This window comes from Sebastes fasciatus, chromosome 11 (assembly GCF_043250625.1).
Source record: "Sebastes fasciatus isolate fSebFas1 chromosome 11, fSebFas1.pri, whole genome shotgun sequence".
NCBI lineage: Eukaryota > Metazoa > Chordata > Actinopteri > Perciformes > Sebastidae > Sebastes > Sebastes fasciatus.
Window position 1 is genome coordinate 19,260,870 of NC_133805.1, and position 22,432 is coordinate 19,283,301.

Below are 22,432 nucleotides of genomic sequence, written 5' to 3' on the forward strand. Positions count from 1 at the left end.
GGCTTTGTCACCACGAGCGGCGTTTGATACCGCCACACAAAGCGCCCTTCAGCGCTGGTATGAAACGCACCGGGCATTCCATCGACTAAAATACAAACCCATCCCAACAACGGTAAACACTCCGAGAAAGTGCTTCAAATATAGCTCATCACCAGACACATGCATTGTTTCTTTAAGATGTTCTCAAATGCATTGTCTCCTCTTTGAATGAACCCCAGTGGATCATCAGGTGGAGCTATTATTCTCACAGGGGTATTGTCAATAGCACTGATAGATACCGAAGCTTTTATATTCATGAGGAATATTATTCTAAAGTAATTGCTTTGTTACTGCCTTGATTCAGAAGGATAGATATGAAACTGTTTTGGGATATATTACCTCCGGTTATTTGTCTGTTCACCTTTAGCAAGGAAATTGAAGTAAACAAAACCATTTTAATGCATTTTTTAAATATATATTTACATCACAATAACAGGAATTTAAAGTACACCACCAGTGCTGTATGCATCATAGTGGAAGCGAACATTTAAAAGAAATATAAATCCATATTATATTCGCCATTATGTCCCTTTGCAACCAGGACTGATTACATAGTACAATTACCTTTTTGTTTTTTGTTTTTTACTATACGAACAGCTCAAAACATGTCGACTGCAATTATTTTTTCTGTTAGTCTAAACATTGTGCATTCTGGTTATTTAAGATTTAAGGTTTCCATTAATACTTACATAATGCTTACAGTAATAACTACTGCACAGTGATGTTTACAATGATGACTTGCTTTTTTACATGGGGGTGGGGTACGGTGATACATGGATTACGCAGCTTGGAGCTTTTGAAAATTGAATGAAAAATTTAACAAGTCAAAATACTGTCACAAAGAGGCACACCCACAGCATTTCAATGAGCTTCTGTGGATCTGGAGCATAAGGTAAATGCCAGCACCCTTCATCTCGCGAGCAGCTCTGCCAAACAGACTGTGAGGCTGTGAAGTTATCCAACGACGAGTTCAGCTCTCTCATTAACGATTAGCATTTATTATGTAAACTGTGACAGCTCTGATGTGATGTGGAAATTAGACTACCGAAGGATGTTTCTGTTATGTTCAAATGGCAATTAGCCCATACCCTGCATATTGTTGCAGCCCTGCCTGTTCAGCAGTTGGAGTATGCTTTTCTCTGCAAAATGTTTTTCATATAACATCATAAGTGCATATTGCTCCTGTTCCTGCTAGATGTGCAGCATTATATTTTGAGAATTTAAGAGGCTTGGTGTGCCCGATTAGACTGTCGTCAAGCTATTAAATGGGCGTTATCGGTCTCTATAAGCACCATAGTTGTGGGTCAATAGGGGCCCACTAAACCCATTAGTAAGTTTTATCATCTATTCACATGGTAGATCACCGAAAGAAGGTATAAAAAAAACTTAGCGACCGTAATAATTATGACAGGAGCCTAAGTGGAAGTCAGGCGCTGTAGTATAGATAGTGTGAAACTCCATAAGGGGTGGAGGTCAGGGCCGATGGATGAGACACAAAACACAAAACATAGGGTTTTCACCCAGGAGATTGGATTTCACATCCGATGTGAAACCAACAATGTGTAGTTGTCTTCTTGTTCATAGTTATTTTAAGCCAACACAACGTTTTTCTCTCAACTTAACCAAGTGTTTGTTATTTTCCCTAAACCTAAAGAAACATTTTTGTTTGCTTTGTTTATGTAACGTTTCATAAAGTTTTACAACATGTTAGAATGTTTTGCTTTTAAGTTTCACTTTCACTTTAACAACCCAGTAGGTGTAGCAGGCCCCTATTGACCCACATCTATGGTGCTCATAGCGACTGATAACGCCTATTTGATGGCCTGATAACAGACAAATCAGGTGCACTTTATCACTCATATGATCAAAATTCAAATCTAAAGGGCAGCCTGGAGTCATGCATCTTACAGTAGAAAGAATTAAAATCAAGTACAGTCAGCTAGTTAAGCTCATTTACAGTGTATGAATCAAAACTGTAACCTGCTATTCAACATCCATTGCTAAAGGTAGATATCTTCTTTTGCACATTTTTGTATCAGCCATCAACCAAGGTAGGTCTCACTTTGAAAATGGTAAAGAATGCAGTTCCTGGTTACTTAGTCGACGTTTTTTTTCAGAGCTTGCCATCCGTGTAGGATTTAGCGACATCTAGTGGTGTGGTTGCAGATTGCAACCAAATGAGTACCCCTCCGCTCACTCCTCCCTTTCCAAGACTGCGGTAACGTGAGCCACCTAGTGCAAAACTGTGGTAACGCCATTTGCCTCGCTCAGAGTCATCCTTACCATAATAACACTACTTTATGAGCAATGAAATTACGGTACCACGGTTTTGCACTCTGCAGCTCACATTACGGCAGTTTCACAAGCATGTCAGAGAACTACGGTGGCCTTCAGGTAACGTAAAAACGCAAAAGTCTCGACTCCGTGAAGAGGCTCCGCTCCCTATGTAGATATGAAGGGTTCATTCTAAGCCAACTAAAACACAACCATTCTTATTTTCAGGTGATTATACACTAAAGGAAAACATAGTTATGAATATTATATTTAATTTCTGCTAATAGATTCCCCTAAAATGTTACACACTGTTCCTTTAAGTCTGTTTTGTAGGATTGTTTTTAACCTGTCTTGCCTTACTTGAAGGTCTGTCATTTTAATCTTTCTCTCTGACAGGGACCAAAATTGAAAAAGGCTTTTAGTTTCAGTGTGTTATTATCCTCAATACATTTATTTATTTCTCTGACAGGACAGGGTGTTTGCAGCCTTGTGTTTAGTTTTAGTAATATCAAGCAAATCTATTTATTTATAAACCTGAAAACCTAATTAATAATAGATTACTGACATGTTTACAATATAATACAGAGACATACCAATTACGAAGTTTTATGTTAAAATACAATAGCTACCTCAGATGTGCAGACAATTTGTATTGCTAATTTGTAATATGCAACATACTGTACTATGAATGGTGAATTATGGCCTTGGAAGGACTCCTACAAAGCCTCCACTGAAGTTTAGAAGGGACAATCGGGATGTGCACTGTACATGTTAACGTGTAATTTAAGCTGTGATTATTGTGGATCGGCACACTGTTACAGTATGATAGCATCAATACTCCAGCCCAGCATCCAAACACAAACACTTGAGTACTAGAGTAATGGAGAGCCACAGCAGGGCACAGTATAATCAGCAACACTAGAGCCTCTGTGCACCCTCTGTGGCACTGCTTTGTTTCTGAGTGCCCTCCATTTTCAGATGAGTCGCCGCACTTGTATTTCCAAATCCAGCGACAATGCACCTGCCAAATTCATTGCTTCCCTGACACACTTTTCCTTGCATTCTGTTTAATATGCATGCGGTAGTTTAACATATTTTACACAGGCAAAGCATAATTATATGAAAATGAATACACCTAGGGCTGTGTAGATACAGCTCCCAATATTTCACTGTACCGCTCTGTGTGGTATCAAGAACACCTTAAGCATGACCTTTGGTGTAATGAGCTAATATTAATGTTGGGTTGAGACACCTGTGTGAAATTTATATTATGACATTTATTATTTATTATTGGGAAAAAAATATTTCCAATCTATTAGAGGCAAATAAAAATCAAGAGCAATATTAATGGCAAGGTTTAAACTATTATGAGGAGGTTTTTTTTGTGATTTGCACCTCATGATGGCAGACAAGAAAGCAACATTTTCTGTGAAAACTCTCTCTGGAGCACAGTAATAGTACAGCACTGGTATAAATCTTTATCCGCATTAGTTTCCATGATGGCACTGTGCCAGTTTCCATGACGTCTCTCTGCCTTTGTTGCATTTTTTTAATAACTGACATTTGTCAGTAATGGGTATTTCACTATCACTAGCCTTTTTATAGGTAGCAGCCAGAAATGACCTGAATAGTGAATGTACAGTTTGGCCTTCAAGGAAAAAATTGTGGATAAGAGCAGTTACGGCTCAACCGGGTTTGAATTCAAATATGAAAACTTACTATTTGTCAGTCATCCTTTAAAGGTGAGCAGTTAATCATACTGTATATAACTCTAGTAAGCTCATATACAGTATTTAAAGGTGCTCTATTCAATATCCTGAGCATGAATATAGCAGCAAACAACTATTTGCTATGTAAAGACAGAGGAGTAATGTCTACCTGAGCAGAGAATGAAGTCGCTCTCCCTCTGTGTTTTCATAATCTGAGTTTCTCCGTGCTTTGTTGACATCGCCGGGCCGACCGTGCATGTTTTTAGTGCATGCTCATGCATGTTAGCTTGCCCCATTGGCTAGCTCACGGCCGCCGCTCTGCACTGCTCTCATACGGATGTTACAGCTGATAACGCCGTCCCGACTGACTGCTGCATCGAGGAAGCGTAGCACCCACCCTCCGGACTGTTATCTATGTCAGCACGGTTGCTGTTGTTTTCAGTAGAGTCTGATTGTATCTGCGGGGGTCGTTCCTGTAAAGCTTGACAGTAACACCCCCATAGATCATTGGTTTATGTAGAACAGGAAGCTACTGACCTTTTGTTTTTGCGGAGTGACTTTATTGTCGTGTTCGTATCAGTAAAATCAGTGGGTTCTAAGTATGATTTAACTTACTTTTTGGCAAATTATTAAATCATTTTACCATCATGTGTCTTTGATGAAACAAGTGGAGCAAACTAAGCTAACTAATTGCTTAGTGGTACATTTCGTAATTTGTACCAATTCGATCTTAACAAGGCTAGCTTCTAGCAAGCAATTCAACATCTATTGATGCTAATAATGTAATAATGCTGGTAGCGAAACTTTAATTCTCTATTTTTAGCTACATAGCACAATTTTAAAAGGAAGGAGCTGCCTCGGATACTGGAGACAAATCTCGGGTAGTACTGCCCTGTTTGCCGAAGGTGAGGCTATACAGAAATTCACAATATCCAAATGTGTGCTAGAACTGCCACCATGAACATCCACATGTCCTCACATAGCCTACACAAGATAACTATTGGCCGTCATAACATATGAATAAAGCTCACCTTGGTTTACTGCTGCCATTTTTTGTGTCTTTTTTACGATGAAGTACGTATGCTGATATGGTAATAATGGTCAGAACCAGCTGCGCGTTGAGAAAGTAGAGAAGAAAAAAAGTGGGCGTTCCTGTACCGCACAATCTAATCCAAATCCTGTCAGTCAACAGGAACGCCCCTCCGCAAGTGTGATCAGACCCGTCTCGTTTTCACTGTTAGCTACAAGCCATCGGCTCAGCTGTCGCCATGTTGAGAGCTGTGCAGAGGCGATATCAATACTCCCAAATATAGCACCTTTAAAACAAAACTGTATTCCTCATGAGGTGCGAATCCCAAACACAAAGTCCTGTATTTGATCATTATAAGACATTTCTCACATGATAAAGAACTCAATCATTTCTCTTTTGTCAAAACTGACAATGAAGATTGCCAGTCCCCTAATTAAAAGAATCTGCAAAAGCAGTTATGATCAAATTTCTAAAGAGCTGATTTCCCTTTAATTGAGCTTATTGTGAACAACACGGGCAAAGAGTCTGAATGGAGCTGAACTAACACTGAGCCTTTTCCTGCACTGGTCCCTGTGTTGTGACTGTGATGTGAATAACGCTGAGAGATGGTGGTGGCTCCATTTGTGGGAAAATAACAGTAATTCAAGCTGTGGCTCCTTCAGTCACTTGTACTGTTCTGTAGTGTTTCTCATTTCTCTTGGACCACAGCTGGGGGACTGACAGGATTGTATCCGAATGCAAATAAGAACTACAGCTTCCTCCACTGTGTGAGGTTATACACCCACAGGTATCTAAACAGGCAAATGAAGTATACTGGAGGTGCCATAGGCGAGAATGCTAAATACTTTTTTGTGAATGATAAAACTGTTAATCCCACACAAGGCGTGTTGATGAGAGACCTCCAGTATGTGTGCCTCCCACTCGCTCCTGTTTTGTCTATCATGCTGTTGCTGGCTCGTTTTTCATGTCAGTCAGTTTGAAGGTACTGGCTGGTGGCAAGATAGGAGGAAAAAGCAGAATATATTAAATTCATTGTAGGAAAAAATGTCTCTAACCATACATAAATCTTTGTCGAATGTCTAAAATGTGAATTTGGATGAAACAAAAGCAATTTCTTGTTTCATTGCTTGTGTATAGCCGGAAAGTAATGCTCGTAATAGCCTGTACAGTGTGGGATGAGGTAAGGGCCATCACAGCTTGATTGTGCCATGTCTCGTCCACGTCTGTATCACATCCTCTGCACACCCACAGCATGCTCATCTGAGGCAACAACCAAAATTAATAGGCTGTGAATCAAATGTCAGGTTTCTATGAATGGATTTCGGCAGGGAAAAAAATAGATGGGGACTATTAAACACTTGGGTCAGCCTACTCTGCTGAGTCACAGCATGGAAATCTAAAATAATAATAATAATGAAATTGACTCTTTGACATCAGCCAAATTATTTAAAAAGTGTCAATCTCAGTTCATACAATTGAAACAGTTTCTAAAAACTCTTGCTGCTGGAATAATGTCACACAATTTCTTGGATATGGCAACTCACTCTTTTTTTAAATTAGAGAACCAACCTTTTCTATGGTGTTTCTAATGTATAAAGCTTGACTATACAGATTGTTGCAGTGGTTGGAATGACTTTTAAAATCTGCTATTACACACAATGTGTGATAAACGCTACACTGTTAAGAATTTAAGAGCTGGCAGCAGGGTTTCCTTTATGTCACTGTAAAATTAACATTATTATACTGTCGCTGAAATCTACAGCTTTGTACTGTTAATGAAAAATACAGTTTGAACTGTTTTTTTTTTTATTAATTTCACAGCATTTTACAGTTAATTTACTGTTTAAAGATACATTATATAGCTGTTTTCCACCTTTCTTTTACATTATCTTACTGATTTGTTTTAATGCACTATTTAGGTTGTATTTTTTACATACATTTTAATAAACATTATTTTTTTCCTAGATGAATAGACTTACCAGGTTACAGACATAGGAATAGTCACACCAAATACAATTAAAGGCACTTGTTAAGAAAAAGGCTATAATAGACTTGTTGACACTTTTCCCAAAAATGTCTGTCTATATCTGGCTACAAGCACAGAATGCAAACCATAACAACATGTGAGTGAAGAACAGAGCTAATGCACTAATTTTCCAGTCATGTGCAATGTACAAGCCTCACATGTGCAGATCAGGTCCCAGAATTAAAAAAAATACTGCATGAAACTGTTACTGATGATACTTTAGACAGTTGATCAGCAGTAAAGTGCTGTTTTTTTTTAGCAATAGCAGGTTAATACTGTTGAAATCCTACTGTAAATTAACAGCAATTGTTTACAGTGTATTCTCTGCATTGGAGAAGTAATCTCGTTACAAAAAGCAGGGCTTTTCTTTCTGGTTTTATTTCATGCGTAATTCATCCAGTGTCCAGGCTGCGCTTTGTGAAGGACGTCGTGCGCTCTCTCGTGGATTTTCTTGGACACTGTGCTGCTCAGTTTCAACAGCGAAGAAGCTTTGAGAGCTTATATGGGGGTATTGGGTGCAGTGTCCATTCGCTTGGCACCTGTTGCTGGCTTATTATCTCCAGCGTTGGTCTATTGAGGATTTAAGCATCATTTATCAGGACCATCATGTCGGAGGAGCAAAATGATTCCAACTCGAGTCGCTACTATTCTGACAACACATCAACTAGAGTCCAGAGCAGCTTCGTGTTTTCAGGACCCATGTTTGTCGTTTTGATGGGGATGATGGTGACTTTAGTCATTGTGATAGTTTTGGGCAACGCACTGGTCATTTGGGCCTTTAAAGTGGACAAGAGTTTGAGAAGACAATGTAATTACTACTTCCTCAATTTGGCAATATCAGATTTTCTTGTAGGTAAGTCTTTTTTTTTATAGACCATGGAATAACAGAATATTGAGTAAAGTTTCATGTGGTATTTCTGTCCTAAACGTTATTTTCTTTTTTTTGTGATAAATTCTTGTATTGGTATTTAAGTATAATTATATAGGGTGGGGTTACAAATTGATAGATCACCATTAGAGTAAAATAATATAATCACAAATGTCCATGTACTAATCAATACAAAATTGGCAAGTAGCTACAGAAAAAGAAAAGAAAAAAACCCCAAACAAACAGGAAGAAGAAAAAACAAAACAAACAACAAAAAATCATTTAAATCTAAATTATAGTTATTTTCTATAGGTCCATGCTATGATGTGCTATGATATATGCATCCATGCTGATATAGGACAGGTGAAGTTTTGAAACCATTAGAAACTGATGCTCCTGTGTGTGCTTGTCAATCTCCCTTTACTCTACATGTGTACTACTAAGTAGAGAAGTTGAGGTCTACATTCATCTATTGCAAATTAGTTCAATTGATGGGACCAACAATATATATATTCAGATACTTTCTTTATTTGGCAATATTGCTCAATTTTTGTGCACACCTAAGCTTTCTGTGATCTGCTCTTTCACATGCACCCATCATTTTGTCACCTTCCTTCCTTTAAAGTTAAGTAAACAGATGTTATGGTAACACTTTACTTTTACTCCCCCCCTTATTACTGAAAAAATGTACTGTGTATGGTTTCTGATTCCTTTCCAATAACTGTTTCTGTAGGGGCGTTCTGCATCCCAGTCTACATGCCTTACATACTCACAGGCAGGTGGACTCTGGGCCGAGGAGTGTGCAAGCTGTGGCTGGTCATGGACTACCTGCTGTGTTCTGCGTCCGTCTTCAACATCGTCCTCATCAGCTACGACCGCTTCCTGTCAGTCACCAGAGCAGTGAGTGGAACATCACATCTGTAAATGCACACAGCAGCACCATCAATGTGCATTTAATGGTGTGACTCATAGCACACTAGCTTGCCATATGTGTAAAATAAGATAAAATGTGGTCAAATGAAGGTAAACCATAGTATGTTTGGAGTTAATTCTCCTCTCACTTTCCACTCAAACAGAAAATACTTATTTTTTTCCCTAAAAAGAAGTATTTTCAGTGATCTGTGGGTTAATTTCTGATGGGTGAGTCTCCCAGGTTATTGGTAGGGCCAGTGCCACCTCATTCTCCCAAATGTGCCCATCTGCAGAGGTTAATCATTCCTGACCCATTCAGGCCCAGTGCCACCCCTAATTATAGCCCTTCCCCATGACGGAGATAAAAAAAAAGAAGTCACATTTCGACTTTGGGACAGACTGGGCTTCGGAAAATACGCAGGATGTCAATAGTCTAACGTTTGATGATTAAACTTTTAATTTCCGCTTCAGCAGATTCAAATCATTTAATCTACATCCAGGAAACTATGTTCCACTGCTTTATTTTTCAGAAATGCAATTATACAATATCAATTTTCTGCCTTGTATTGGCACCGATCTAGTTAGCATACACTTCCAAACCTCTGCAGCTCTTAGGCCCATTGAACCTCTCGTCGGGGGCTTGTCTGTGCATTAGCCGACTGACTGTATCCTATACACGTGTGTGTGTTAACTCAAAGGTGGGACGAGGCTTGGCATCGTAGACAAAGAGAGTGTTCTGTCTCCTTTCACAAGCAAACACTTAACATCAGAGCAATGAATTCAAATAACACCAGAGAGAGAGAGAGCCTCTTCTTTAATTAGCTAGCTTTGATCATAGAGATCCTCCTCCGTGCCACGGCCCTTCCAACCTGGAGAGATCAATCACAGCAGAAACAGGCCACCGGCTGCCAAACAGCATTTTCCTAAAAGCATTTCTCTCTGAACGCTGAAAGACAAAGGCTCGTCGACAGCCACAGGACAAAGTTTGTCTTTTGAAAGATGGAGTCAGATTAGATGCATACAGTTGGCAGTTAGATGAAATGTCAGCACATTAACGAAATGTTAACTGCACAGTATTAGAACATATGTGTTACTTATGATTATAAGGGTGAGCTAAGGTGAATCCCTAGAAGCTCTCAGGAGTAATCTAACAATTTAAAAGACAATTTCAGATTGGATTTATGAGCTGATTCTTCTCTCGGTTGAGTGCAACATCACCACATGAAGCCGGGGCAAGAATCATTGTACTGAATTACTGTATACCAATTAATTTATACAAACATAAGTGGAACCATTTTCCATCTTCTTTGAAGAAGAACTGCAGTTTGTCATTCAGAACAGGGGCATATATTCAGAGCAGCTGGAGAGGGTGTAGAGTACGCTGCCCGCTGAACAAGAATGTGGACAGGGACATAGGATGTGACACTAATTGAGACAAGTGGTCATGAGAGGTGCTTCATTGACTTAGCACTCATTCACACACTTTTCTGCAGTGCATGATGCTGGAAAGTTTGCATGTTCTGCTTGTCCACCAAACATCAAACATATAATTACATATCTGTCGAAAGCTGCATATAATTCACAGTTTAAGAGTTTCACCGTTTCACTGGGCATGGTCGTTTAACTATGGTATTGGCTTCTGGTTGACGGATGACCTCCATATTCATTGTGCTGGGATTAGTACAAGGAGATCAGTGTTGGATTTTAATACATTTACCCAAATACTTTAAACTGCAGTGGAGAGAATTGGAGCAAATATGATTAAAAAAGTTATTTTTATAAAACAGTCACTATATCCTGACAGTAGTGCAGGAGACAGGTAATCTAAAAAAAAAAAAATCATGTGCCTCTGTATCCTTCGGTGTCCTCCGGTGCTCCTAATGGCATCTGCAAGATTTCTCAGACCGGACCAAACAACCAATCAGAGCCGAGCTGGAGCCTGTCATCTCTGATCAGCTGTCAATCACTTGCGAAATCCGATCAAACAAGGCAGCGCTGATCAAATATGAATCAATATTCTGTTACTTTAAATGTTTTCAGAAACATCTTGTAGTGTACTGTTTAGCTGTAAAATGAGAAAGTTTGTGACCCGGCAGCCATGTTGAGAGCAGTTGAGGAAATAACAAGCACCGCCCACCAGCCGGAGCAAACTTTCCGCTGCCTAGTTTGACTGGAGTTTGCAAGTGATTTACAGCTGCAACTCTCTCTCTCTCTGAAATGACCCATAATTGGCCAAAGTCTCTCGTCTTTACTCCACTTGACAGCTATAGTTATATCACCAGTTACCAGAGGTGTGGACTTGAGTTACAAATTTGATGACTTTACACTTGACAAAATAAAAACATTTTAAAAAACTGCAACTCAACTTGGACTTTAACACCAATGATTTGTGACTTCACTTGGACATGAGCATTTTTGACCTGAATACTTGATACCTTCCTCCAAGCCCAAAGATGAAAAAGTGTTATTCCTGATGTTATGTTATAAATATATATGTTATTTAAAAATTTGTGTGCACGAATCAATTAATTTCCCTTCATTTCCTGAATCATCTCACATTAACAGTTTTCATTCCCAACAATTCGTCACTTAATTCCGTTACAAGTGCTAGATCCACAGAGAAATAATAGGACTCAAAAGAACAACTCAGAGCAGGGCAGGTGCAATTAAACAGCCTTTACTTGCCAAAATCAGGTTCGGTACACAGGTGAGCAGTCAGATAAAGGCAACCAGAGCCGACAAGGATAAGGCAAAAACGTAGCCCCGAAAAACAGGCTGGGATCAGAAAAAGCCAAGAACACTAACACTTGGAAATTGCTGGAATGCTTGACTCGGGGGACAAAGACGAACTGGCACAGAGACAGAGAAACACAGACTAAATTCACAGGGGAGGTGAGGGTGATTGGGAGCAGATGAAACCAATAGGGCCGGGGGAGGTAATCACACGGGCGGGAAGCACACAAGGGCAGGAAGTGAAGTATCTGAAACAAGAGGAGAGATAAGTAACACAAAATAAAACAGGAAATGATAACTGAATATTGTCTAAAATAAAACACATAACCAAAGGAGCAGGACGAGACATGACAAATTCCCCAGATCCTCTGTTTGAACAAATCTGACAGCATCCAATCAGGTTGCGGGAGAAAAACAAGAAGAACTAACAACAGTGAGTGGCAGGTGGAATAAAAGAGAAAGATAATTTTGTTCGCGTACAAAAAAATGCGGTTGTCAAAAAAAACGAACTGCAGTCTGCAAAACAGGCAGGTCAAAAATGATAAACGGAGACATTAATGGCATTGCATTTGGTGAAGAGCGCTTTATGATTTGTTTAGGACTCGAAACTCATTGTTTAGGACTTGGGACTTGACCTGGGACTTGACTTGGAACTTGACTTAGGACTTGACTTGTGACTTGTGACTTGTTTTACTTTTCCAGCTCCGAACCGTAGTTGGGAGTTTTCCTGGACTTGGCTAACTAACTCTAGTCTGGCCTGGCTCGTAGTTGGTAACAGACTTCTCGAGTCAATTCTGCTGTGACGACCGGCACTTTTATTCGGAAAAGCGAACATAACGTAAAAAACGTTAATACATAAATGCACCTCCTCTCCATAACACTACAACGGTACTGACTTCTATCCTTCACTGTGGCTGCGTTTAACTAACGCACACTACCTTTCTCGTCTCTGTCTGCCACTAGACCAGCACCTCCGCTCGACTACGTCACACCCAGGTTACCCACAAGGCCACACCTTAAAAAGACAGGGCTTGGCTCGTAACACTTGCTTGTCTTGACTTGGGACTTCACTTTGGACTTGCCGGTCTTGACTTGGGACTTGACTTGGGACTTGACTTGGGACTTGACTTGGGACTTGACTTTGGACTTGCCGGTCTTGATTTGGGATTAGAATTGGGACTTGTCAGTCTTGACTTGGGACTTGGCTTGAAAGTTGTCAATCTTGACTTGGGACTTGACATGGGACTTGACTTGGGACTAGTCAATCTTGACTTGGGACTTGACTTGGGACTCGCCTGTCTTGACTTGGGACTTGTCAGTATGGACTTGGGACTTGACTTAGGACTTGTCAATTTTGACTTCAGACTTGACGTGGGACTTGTCAGTCTTGACTTGCGACTTGAATGCAACGACTTGAGAGACTTACTTGTGACTTGCAAAACAATGACTTGGTCCCACCTCTACTAGTTAGTGTACAGATAAATATTTTTCATGCAATACATGTGATCAGCTCGTAAATGATGATACTACATAATATGTAAAATACATAAATTTACCTCTTCCATCACTTCCATTAAATGAACATTGCCTGCCATTTTTATGGCTGAAAAGACAGTGTACTTTAGGAGAATAAATTGTTAAATTGCACTATTTCTACAATAGTGGCTGCGTCACACAGTATATTTTTGTGATTTCTGCTTATGTTTACTGCAGGTAAGTTACCGTGCCAGGCAGGGCATGACTCATCAGGCCATAACCAAGATGGTTGCCGTCTGGGTGCTAGCCTTTGTCCTGTATGGCCCTGCTATCATATTCTGGGAGCTGGTGGTGGGCAGAAGCAGCGTGCCGAAGGATGAGTGCTTCGCGGAGTTCTATTACTCTTGGTACTTCCTGCTGAGTGCCTCCATGCTGGAGTTCTTCTCTCCTTTCATCTCTGTGGCTTTCTTCAACCTCAGCATTTACCTCAGCATACGCAGGAGGAGGCTCCACAGCAGGGAGGCGCAGCTCCACCTTCAGCTGAGCGAACCCGCCTCTGCCCAGGGGAAAGGCATCCCCCTGTCCCACAACTGTGGGTTAGGGACCAAACTGGCTGTAAGAGGCTCCATCCACTCCCAGACCTCCTCTCCCAGTTTGGGTACACTAGATCCCTCAACCAGCAGGGCTGCCCAGCCTAGCCGTCTGTCCAGGGATAAGAAAATTGCTAAGTCCCTGGCCATCATAGTGTGTGTGTTTGCCATCTGCTGGGCACCGTACACCCTACTGATGATCATCCGTGCCGCCTGCAGAGGGCGGTGCATCCAGCATCACTGGTACGAGGTCACCTTCTGGCTCCTGTGGCTCAACTCTGCTATTAACCCATTCCTGTACCCGCTCTGCCACAGTAGCTTCCGCAGGGCCTTTAGCAAGATTCTCTGCCCACGGCGGCACACGACTCCCCCATCATCTGTCCTCCGTCCTGGCCAGTGACAAGCGCATACCCATGGTAGGATGGGGGCGAACAATGTGCCAAAAGTATGGATGGAAATATTCAAAATATAACCCATAAATTAAACAGTTTCAGCAGATGAAGCTGTTTGTCACACAGACCATAACTAATAGTATACGATTGTGGTTCTCAGTGTTTGGATGTACAGTATGATGTAATTTACAGTTCACTGTGTTCGCAACTAAAGTATGTATTAAAAATCCATCTAAATAATTCTCCTGTCAAACAAATCTGAATATACTGACAAAAGTGTGATGATAACTATAGTAGAGCTTTTTACATACTATAAGATCTAGGTTTTTTATTTGTCTAGCCATACAGACAATTCATCAATTATGTTGTCTAGTTCTTTATTTTATGCAGCTTCTATATTGAATTTATATACTGTATATTATACTGATGATTTATGTTCATAAAAAGATAAGAGTTGCCCTCACTGTGACATCCTTCCTTCAGCTGAAGTACAACAGATCACTATCACCCTCTGCTGTTTACTGATGTTAATATTACAGAAGCACAGTGATGAAACAAAAAGTGCCATTAAGTATAAATGTATGTGCAATGAAATGTGTTCTGCTAAAATTGTATTTTCTCTATTTTTGTGGCACATTCTTATACAATAGATTGGTAACGGATTACATTTCTCCACACATTGTCTGCACATTCATCACCCCATGTAAAAAAGAATATACATGCTGGACTATAGAAAAGCAAAACCAACAAAAAGTACAAATTCAGTTTTATTTATTGTATTAGTTTGTTTTACTGAAAGTATTTGGCTTTATGTTAGAGACAGAATCTGCCAAAATACCATTTTAGTGTGATCAGCAGATGCATGTTTACTTATGTGCCACTAGATGTCACCATTAACCTTTACAGCTTCCAGTCTGTTAAGTGCTTGAGCACAATTCATAATAGAGAGAAGTCAATCTTTGAGATTGGCCACGGTTTCCATTAACTGTTTTACTTTATTGTTTGTATTGGAAGTGTCAGTTAAATATGTGCTATACTTTTGCACCAGAAGTCTGACTGATTGAAATTGTAATAGAGGAATGTAAACTAATAATCATCGGTCTATAAAATTGCACACTGCTCTCTTTGCATTTCTTTACAGTGAGTCACTGTCACATAGTGTCACTCGTAATCGCAACTTGAATGGTCACAATATGTCTTATGCTTTAGCAAATGTCTTATATAGTGCTGTTATGCTATATATTTTAGGTAACTATTTGTGTAACTTAAATATTAAGTTTTATTAGTAGTGGCCTAAATGTTGTCCTCTTGGCTCAGAAGAACGTTTATAGTACAAAGTACATTTTTTGGTGCTTATTTTAAGTTAATTAAATTTAAGGTTTTCACAAATAAACACATCTCCTTTCCTGGCTGAGGGTCGTTACGCACAATGTAAAATAAATGAACGAAGCTCTGTGATGCATTGTAAATGTAGTTTGCTGTCTACCTGATGGCTAATTGGGTCAGTGCCAAGAACCGAGTGGCTTTTGTTTGATGTGCAGATGAAATGCTGAGAGTGCAATACAATTTTTTTGTATTGTTCCCCCAGTCTAGGTCGGTTTGATTTGATAGATTAAACAAGTTCTTTCCAGATGTACACTTATTAGACCTGTAATTACGCCATCATGTTAGATAGTGGGGTTACATTTGCAGGTGCCTGGGTCCCACAGGGGACTTACATTGCTCAAATTGTTGCTGTTGCCCGTGTGCACATCTGGGCCCCTGGTCAGGTGCTGGGAATAAGGGCACAGCTGCAGGGAACAGGCCTCTGCTCCCCCCTACCCCCCTCACTCCCTCTCCTCCTGTGGCGCGGTGGGGGGACATGCAGCACACTTCTGACCAGAGGGATGCAAGCACATTTCCCTCGGGACGACAGAAGTGCATTTATCAGCAGAATGGCGAGCGTTGGGTTTACTCCCTGTGTATCTAAATGCGACAGCGAGAGCTGCATCACTGTGAGGAACGCCTGCACTGTGTGCAGTTATATTAGCAGGACTACTGCTATTGATTTTGTTAATAGATTGAAATGTCATGGCATGTGTGCCAAACCGATGTGGCTACTGACTGAGGCTGTGTCGGGGATCATGCCAACTTAAATTGGTCTAGGAGGGGAAACACCATAAAAATACAGATGAGAGATTTTAATTATGTGCACACGCAGAGGTGTGTGTGTTCATCCTATTCAGTGTGTATATGTGGTTGTGTTTATGGGGGGTTTGGATGTCTGTGACCCCAAGCAATGCATCTAAAAAGCTGTGACCCCAAATGGAGCGCACCTGTGCCCCTTAAGTTTATAGAGTCCCATTAGCAGAACCTCAGTCAGTGATCAGAGGGGGGAGAGCGCCTATATAACTTCCCCGTGAGAGTCTCTGAATAGTTAAACTCTTAGAGCTTCCACTTTAGCACTTTGTTGGGATGACTTAATGCTGAATTCTCTTGTTTTCAAGCTGGAAAACACCTCTGGTTTACACACTAGACAATAAAAGGTGACAGATGTGGAATGAAGCAACTGTAATGTGGAAAAACAACACGAGACATTTTCACATCTTTACAACAAGGCGATGACCGATATGCTACACTGGTATCTCAAAAGTTAAGCTGGAATATAAAAGCGAAGCGGCAGACGAGACCAAACCACTTTAGTCTGCAGATACAGGTCAAAACTGTGACCTCTTTTGAAGTTGTAGCATCACTTAGTGTACATCTTCCCCCCGCGTAGGCTGTTCACTTTCTCAGCTCGCTAAATGTAAACCGCAGTTTAATATTTCATGAGGGACACACTCCAAAAGAAAAACAGACTATTTCTGCTGCATTTTTTTGCCTTTTCCGTTCCTCCGTTTTTCCCCTCTGCTTTTTCCTGCAGTGTACTTCCTGACTAGAGATTAAATAATTCCATTGGAATCCTCTTAGGATGGGTTCCCAGCACTTGGCAATTAAACAATTACATTTAATCAGCATGGGGCGACGCTTCAAGTCACCCTCATTTCAGACGTTGATTAAAAGCAATTCTGCAGTGGTTATTGCTGTCGACTTTCGAAACCATGGTTCACTTAGGTTTACTGCATCTGTGGGGTCAGGTTGGATAGCAATATGGCAGGTTCAATGCTGGTCGAGAGCCGTATCCGTCTGTGGTGGGTAAAACAGTAATGATAGAACTCATGGCAGACCTAATATTGTCCCTTAAGTCAGAGCTAGTTAGATTACTTGGAGACATTTTGACCCTACAGCAAAGAAGACTCAGCGAACAATAGAAAGGAGAGGGACATTAAGTTATGCATGTGGGAGTCCAGATGTGTGATCACATTTTTTTTTTACATGTGCATTTGACTGTGTCCACACACAGCTGTTTCTTTCTGCATCTACATTTAGGTGCATCTGCGGTGAATGAAATGCACCTTGACATATACAATTTCATCATGCCATGCAATAACATCTCCCTCTGTGATGGCAAACAAGCCGAGAGAGGGCACGGGGGCGGGAGGAAGGCTTTTGTGCGAGCCGTATTTGACATCATGCTCGAGTGAAAGTAGAGCTACGTGGCGTAGCGGACAACAGCCTTTCCCAGTGCAACACAGATGAGTTGTGATGGATACCCGGCCCCCTCTTGTGAAACCCAGGTGCCCCTGTTTCATAAGGCACCCCACCGGCTCCTCAGCCCTCTTAATTAGCGGCTTCCGTCAGCTGGCACCCAAGCCTTCAAGCACCCGTCACTGGCCTCTGCTGCTGAAGGAATCCAGTTCACTCCAGATCTTCAGCTTGTCTAACAGATGGACACATGGGCGGGCTGAGGAAGAGGCATCAAGGTTTTTGCAAACCTGTAAATCATCTGTGAATTTGCTGGCGTCTAAATCAGATGCAAGCATGGAAGGAGGGAGCCGAATGCTTCAGCCAGTGTGTTTTTAAGAACGACGGGCAGAGAATGGGCCTTGCATTTTTAGTCTGCAGATGCACTGTAACAAGACGTTGATGATTTTTATATGATGAAGTCAAATATAGATAAAAGGTTTCACCAGGACTGGGTTGTAGCCTTTTTCCCTGTGCAGTATCACAGCAGCGCTGTAACAATAGTCTCTTCTAATGACATTCCCCTAGTAACTTCTTGCCTCTAAGAATCTCACGGGGGAAGCGCTACAAAAAGTGATAATTACATGAAATATACATAGAGAATAAAGGGAGCATGTTTACATAACCAGGCCCATAAATATCTGACGGAGAAGACATTGTTCTCCGACTCCTTTTAAGCTGATCTCCCAGGGATGCCATTTTAATGACATGATGGTTTAAAGAGATGCTGCTCCATCTCGTTCCATATTTAATTAACTTTTGCTTTTTCTGACGCAGAGGAAAAACAGAATAAAGAACGCGTGATAGAGACAAACACACACGATAGCGGGGAGACAATAACAAATAGCTGGGAGAACAGAGAGGGAGGCAGGGGGAACATGAGCAGAGACCTTGTCATGCTTTTGTGAGCTGTTTACAATACAAGAGATGCAAAGGGGGGAGGAAGAGGAGGTGGAGGAGGAGCAGGGGTGGAAGAAGAGCGAGAGCGAAGAGGATTGACATGGGTGAGAGAGGATGGTGGTGAAGGATGAGGAAGACAGGAGAAGAATTAACTTAAAAAAAAGAGGAAGGAATTTAAGAAATTAAGAAAAAGGAGAAGAGGAAGAGACGAGAGGGAGCGGGGGAGACTGGGAGAATGAGGCTCTTGTTCTCCCGAGGGGCTCCATTATGGAGCATTTTTTAGTTCATCACCAATAAGAGGATAATAAATGTGACAGTATGTGTTTAACTGACATCCCAGATACACCAGAAATACATAGAATAAACATAAAAAAATCAAATCAAATAGAAAGACAATTTTGTTTTCTACTTTGGCATCCTTCACCACATACCTGTGTTTATCTGCCACGTGTTCATTAAGTAAAAACGTGGCAGAAAGACTACTTCACATCAGCGTTAATATGTACATATACAGAGATTTCTTAAGACACTGAAAGCACTAAATTGTGGGAAAAAAACGTCAGCTTTTCTGCATCTGTGGTCACTCACACTTGAACGGGTTTCAGCAGCCACAACGAACTGAAATCATGCGACCAATGAATTCATGTTCTGCCACGTAGATACGAGCGACTCTGCCCAGAGTTCGGTGTGCCCTCCTCTCTCTCTCTCAGGCAGTGTGTTTTCCATTTTTCCTGTCAGCTGTATATGGTGTACGCTGCATTATTGATACTTTCTTTCCCTTTTCTCCCCTCTTGTTAGACTCTTCCCTTGTCCTCATATCATCACACCGGCCACATCGGCTGCGGAGCCTCGAGAGTTGCAGCGAATTTGACCCCACCTGGTCTATATTTTATTGCTTGGTGTTTAATACATTTTTGAAAATCCTCCCCCGGCCCATCCACACACTCACACACACATACAAAAAAGTGCCTTGTCTATTTCAAGTGTTTGTCTTGGTGAGGCAGAGGGAGATGACTGGAGGGGGGTACTCACCTTCAGCTCTCCCAGTTCAGGAGACAAGGGGGATCATTATGAGGGGCTACAGAGGAGTGTGAATGTGTTTGTTTGTCTATACGTGTGTCAGCTCGGTGATAGACTGGCGACTCGTCCGGGGTTGTAACCCGGCTTCTTGTCCCACAATGTGGGCTGCTGGGGTATAGGCTTAAGTCCCCCGTGAGTGACCCTGAACAGGATAAGTGGTTTAGAAAATGTATGGAGGGGATGAAAGATGCATCTCCCCTCAACTCGGAATAAATGTTTTATTTTTAAATATATTTATCTACATTTTCTAGTTTTGTAGCTTGAAGTGTAGGATGAAGGTGGATATCATCTGAAGGTGATATTCCACAGCTCCGGGCGGTTTTTATAATTATTACCTGAGAACTGTCTGTGCCATCCATACATTTGCAGAAGAAAAATCTGTAAAGTAACTTTACTCTGAGGAGGACTATTTGAGATATAGCTTTCAAGACCTTTTTTTTTTTTTTTTTTTACTGTTATTCCTATTACTACAAAAAAACTACAATTTAAAGAGGACCTATTATGTTTATTTTCAGGTGGATACTTGTATTTTATATTTCTACTAGAATGTGTTTACTTGCTTTAATGTTCAAAAAACGCTTTATTTTACTCATACCGGCTGTGCTGCAGCACCTCTTTTCACTCTCTGTCTGAAACACTCTGTTTGACCTCCTGTTGCCACTCTGTTGTGATTGGTCAACCAAACCAAACTCTTCGTCTCACTCTAACTAACTTCGCCCACTTTAATAGGCTACTCTCAAAAAGTAAGCACAACTACAAGTCAAGTCTACCTTTCTGTAGGCCTATAAGGCAAGAATACTTAATTATTGTTTTCTTAAGTATATCTCAATCAAAAGATTAAGTACAAGGTAGGCTTATAAGCCGAGAATACTTAGACTTTTCGGTATACTTGTAAGTATATGCCAAGTATACTTATACTTTTCAGTATACTTGTCAGTGTGAGCCAAGTATACTTATGTATACTTTTGTTAAGTATATCTCTGATAAGTACATCAAAAGTAAACTGAAAGTATACTCTCTTATTTTAAGTTTAAAAGAAGTATACTAATAGCACACTTCAATAAACTTCTTTTTAGTAAGGGTTTGTTTGAGGGTGTGCCAAATTAGCCGTTAGGCAGGTATTATGCAAATGTTTTACTTGGTGACATCACCACGTTACGGAAGAAAAGGCGGGACTTCAAGCGAGCCGTTTCAGGTTGTTCGGGAGCAGTGTTTCTGTTGAGGAAACTAACTCCCTTTGGTGTGGACTTTGGGCTTCGTAACTTTGCAGACCTTTTACATGCACAAAACACTATATAACACACTAAATGAAAGAGACAAACCACAAATGCATAATAGGTCCTCTTTAAAGACACAGAAATAGCGTGTATACAAAATTCTGCAAGATATAAACAAAAGACAATCGCAAAGGCCCTTGTGCTTGATCCATAAACACTGTGGCAGGGCTACATACTGAGGTTGGGGCGTCCATTTTGCTGACACAGTCCTGAAGTGAAAAGATGGCTCTCTGGATGTGGAGTGCCGGTGTGAGAGATTGGGTTACCCCAGACACTCCCAGCGGATCTCCCGGCCAAATGGATCTGGATCTCACGCTTGGGCGCACATATTGAATGCCATAAGAGGTCTCTGAGGTCTCCTTCAGCGGGAGGAATGCGCAGCCTAACAATGTGGAGTTTTCACCAAACTAAATTTTGCACCAAAGAAGAGTGATAGCAAGGACACTGGAACACAGGGGACAAACACTGAATGCATGCCTACATTTGTGGAGGTTGTTCATAAAGTGGCACATTTTCAGCCTTGTGGATAGCAACATACAGCACTGCACAGGTTCAGTAGGATCTCATAATTCTTTAATAAAGTCTTAACACAGACTGCCACTTTCCCTCTAGGGGAATATGGGTATTAGGCTGTCAAATGAAAAAAAATCCAAAATGCCATTTCACACACACATCCTGGACGAGAACAATGGCATTTCAGCTACTCCCAAACATCTGGCCCAGACTGCCCAGCTTCACCGAGGACGGGCCAGGCTCTTAGCAGCATTGAGTGCCACTTGCATTTGAGGTTATGTTCAGGCGACGACACCGCAGAGGATCAGCCATGGCTAAGTTATCTCTGAACAAGCCATCCATTCTGCTGCTTTCTGATGGAAGAATACTTGGGGGCTGTGTAATTATATTGCTTTAAATGAACCCCTGAGAACGCCCCTGCCAAAGCGCCCACAAAGTCTCACACTTGGGCGAGTGTCAGAAACACATCGCTTGTGTATGCACTCATGTGTGTAGCTGCGTGTGTGTATTTTTGCTGCTTAGGCTGGCGTTAAAAGGGAGGCCGCAGTGGTTCTGATACGCCTCACAAGTGAATTTAATTAAATCATAAATATGAGCTGGAGGCCGCCACCCAATTTAATGTAATGGATGATGTGGGCCAGTCCATCTCTGGCAAAGCAAAGTTCTGGACCCGTTCAAATGCCCTTGAAGCTTATTAAAAGTGCCTGGCACGGGGAGACGCTAGCAAAGTTGTTTAATGGATGCCCAGCTTGCATTCAGTGTGACAGTTAATGTTGGGCCGTACCATCTCGGCTTTGGACGAGGGGTTGTGGAAGTCTGTCAACGTAAGAGGCTCTGTCCATTCCTCATATGATCCTCATTACAGTAATGTAATAAAAAGCTAACAGATGACAGACAACATGCACATTTGATGTTATGCTTGGAATACGAATATTGCATATATAAAACACTGTATGTGATCATTTTCTGTGACAAATTATCTTTAATATTAACATCCAGATGGGTCAGAT

The 22,432-nt window shown here is 41.1% G+C and overlaps 1 protein-coding gene across 1 annotated transcript; it reads left to right on the top strand.

The window, feature by feature from the left end:
* Positions 1-7,562: 7,562 nt before the first annotated feature.
* Positions 7,563-14,188, top strand: LOC141777268 (histamine H3 receptor-like). The gene is made up of 3 exons (XM_074651387.1): positions 7,563-7,931; positions 8,680-8,846; positions 13,305-14,188. Exons 1-3 carry the CDS (start codon positions 7,685-7,687, stop codon positions 14,055-14,057), a joined length of 1,167 nt encoding a protein of 388 aa, XP_074507488.1. The 5' UTR covers positions 7,563-7,684; the 3' UTR covers positions 14,058-14,188.
* Positions 14,189-22,432: the final 8,244 nt, after the last annotated feature.

What these genes read in the sequence shown, in the direction of transcription:
- LOC141777268 (XM_074651387.1), top strand. Translation starts at nt 7,685, where the DNA reads ATGTCGGAGGAGCAAAATGATTCCAACTCGAGTCGCTACTATTCTGAC. An exon ending in AATATCAGATTTTCTTGTAG is followed by an intron (nt 7,932 to 8,679) that starts GTAAGTCTTTTT and finishes CTGTTTCTGTAG; the next exon opens with GGGCGTTCTGCATCCCAGTC. An exon ending in TCCTGTCAGTCACCAGAGCA is followed by an intron (nt 8,847 to 13,304) that starts GTGAGTGGAACA and finishes TGTTTACTGCAG; the next exon opens with GTAAGTTACCGTGCCAGGCA.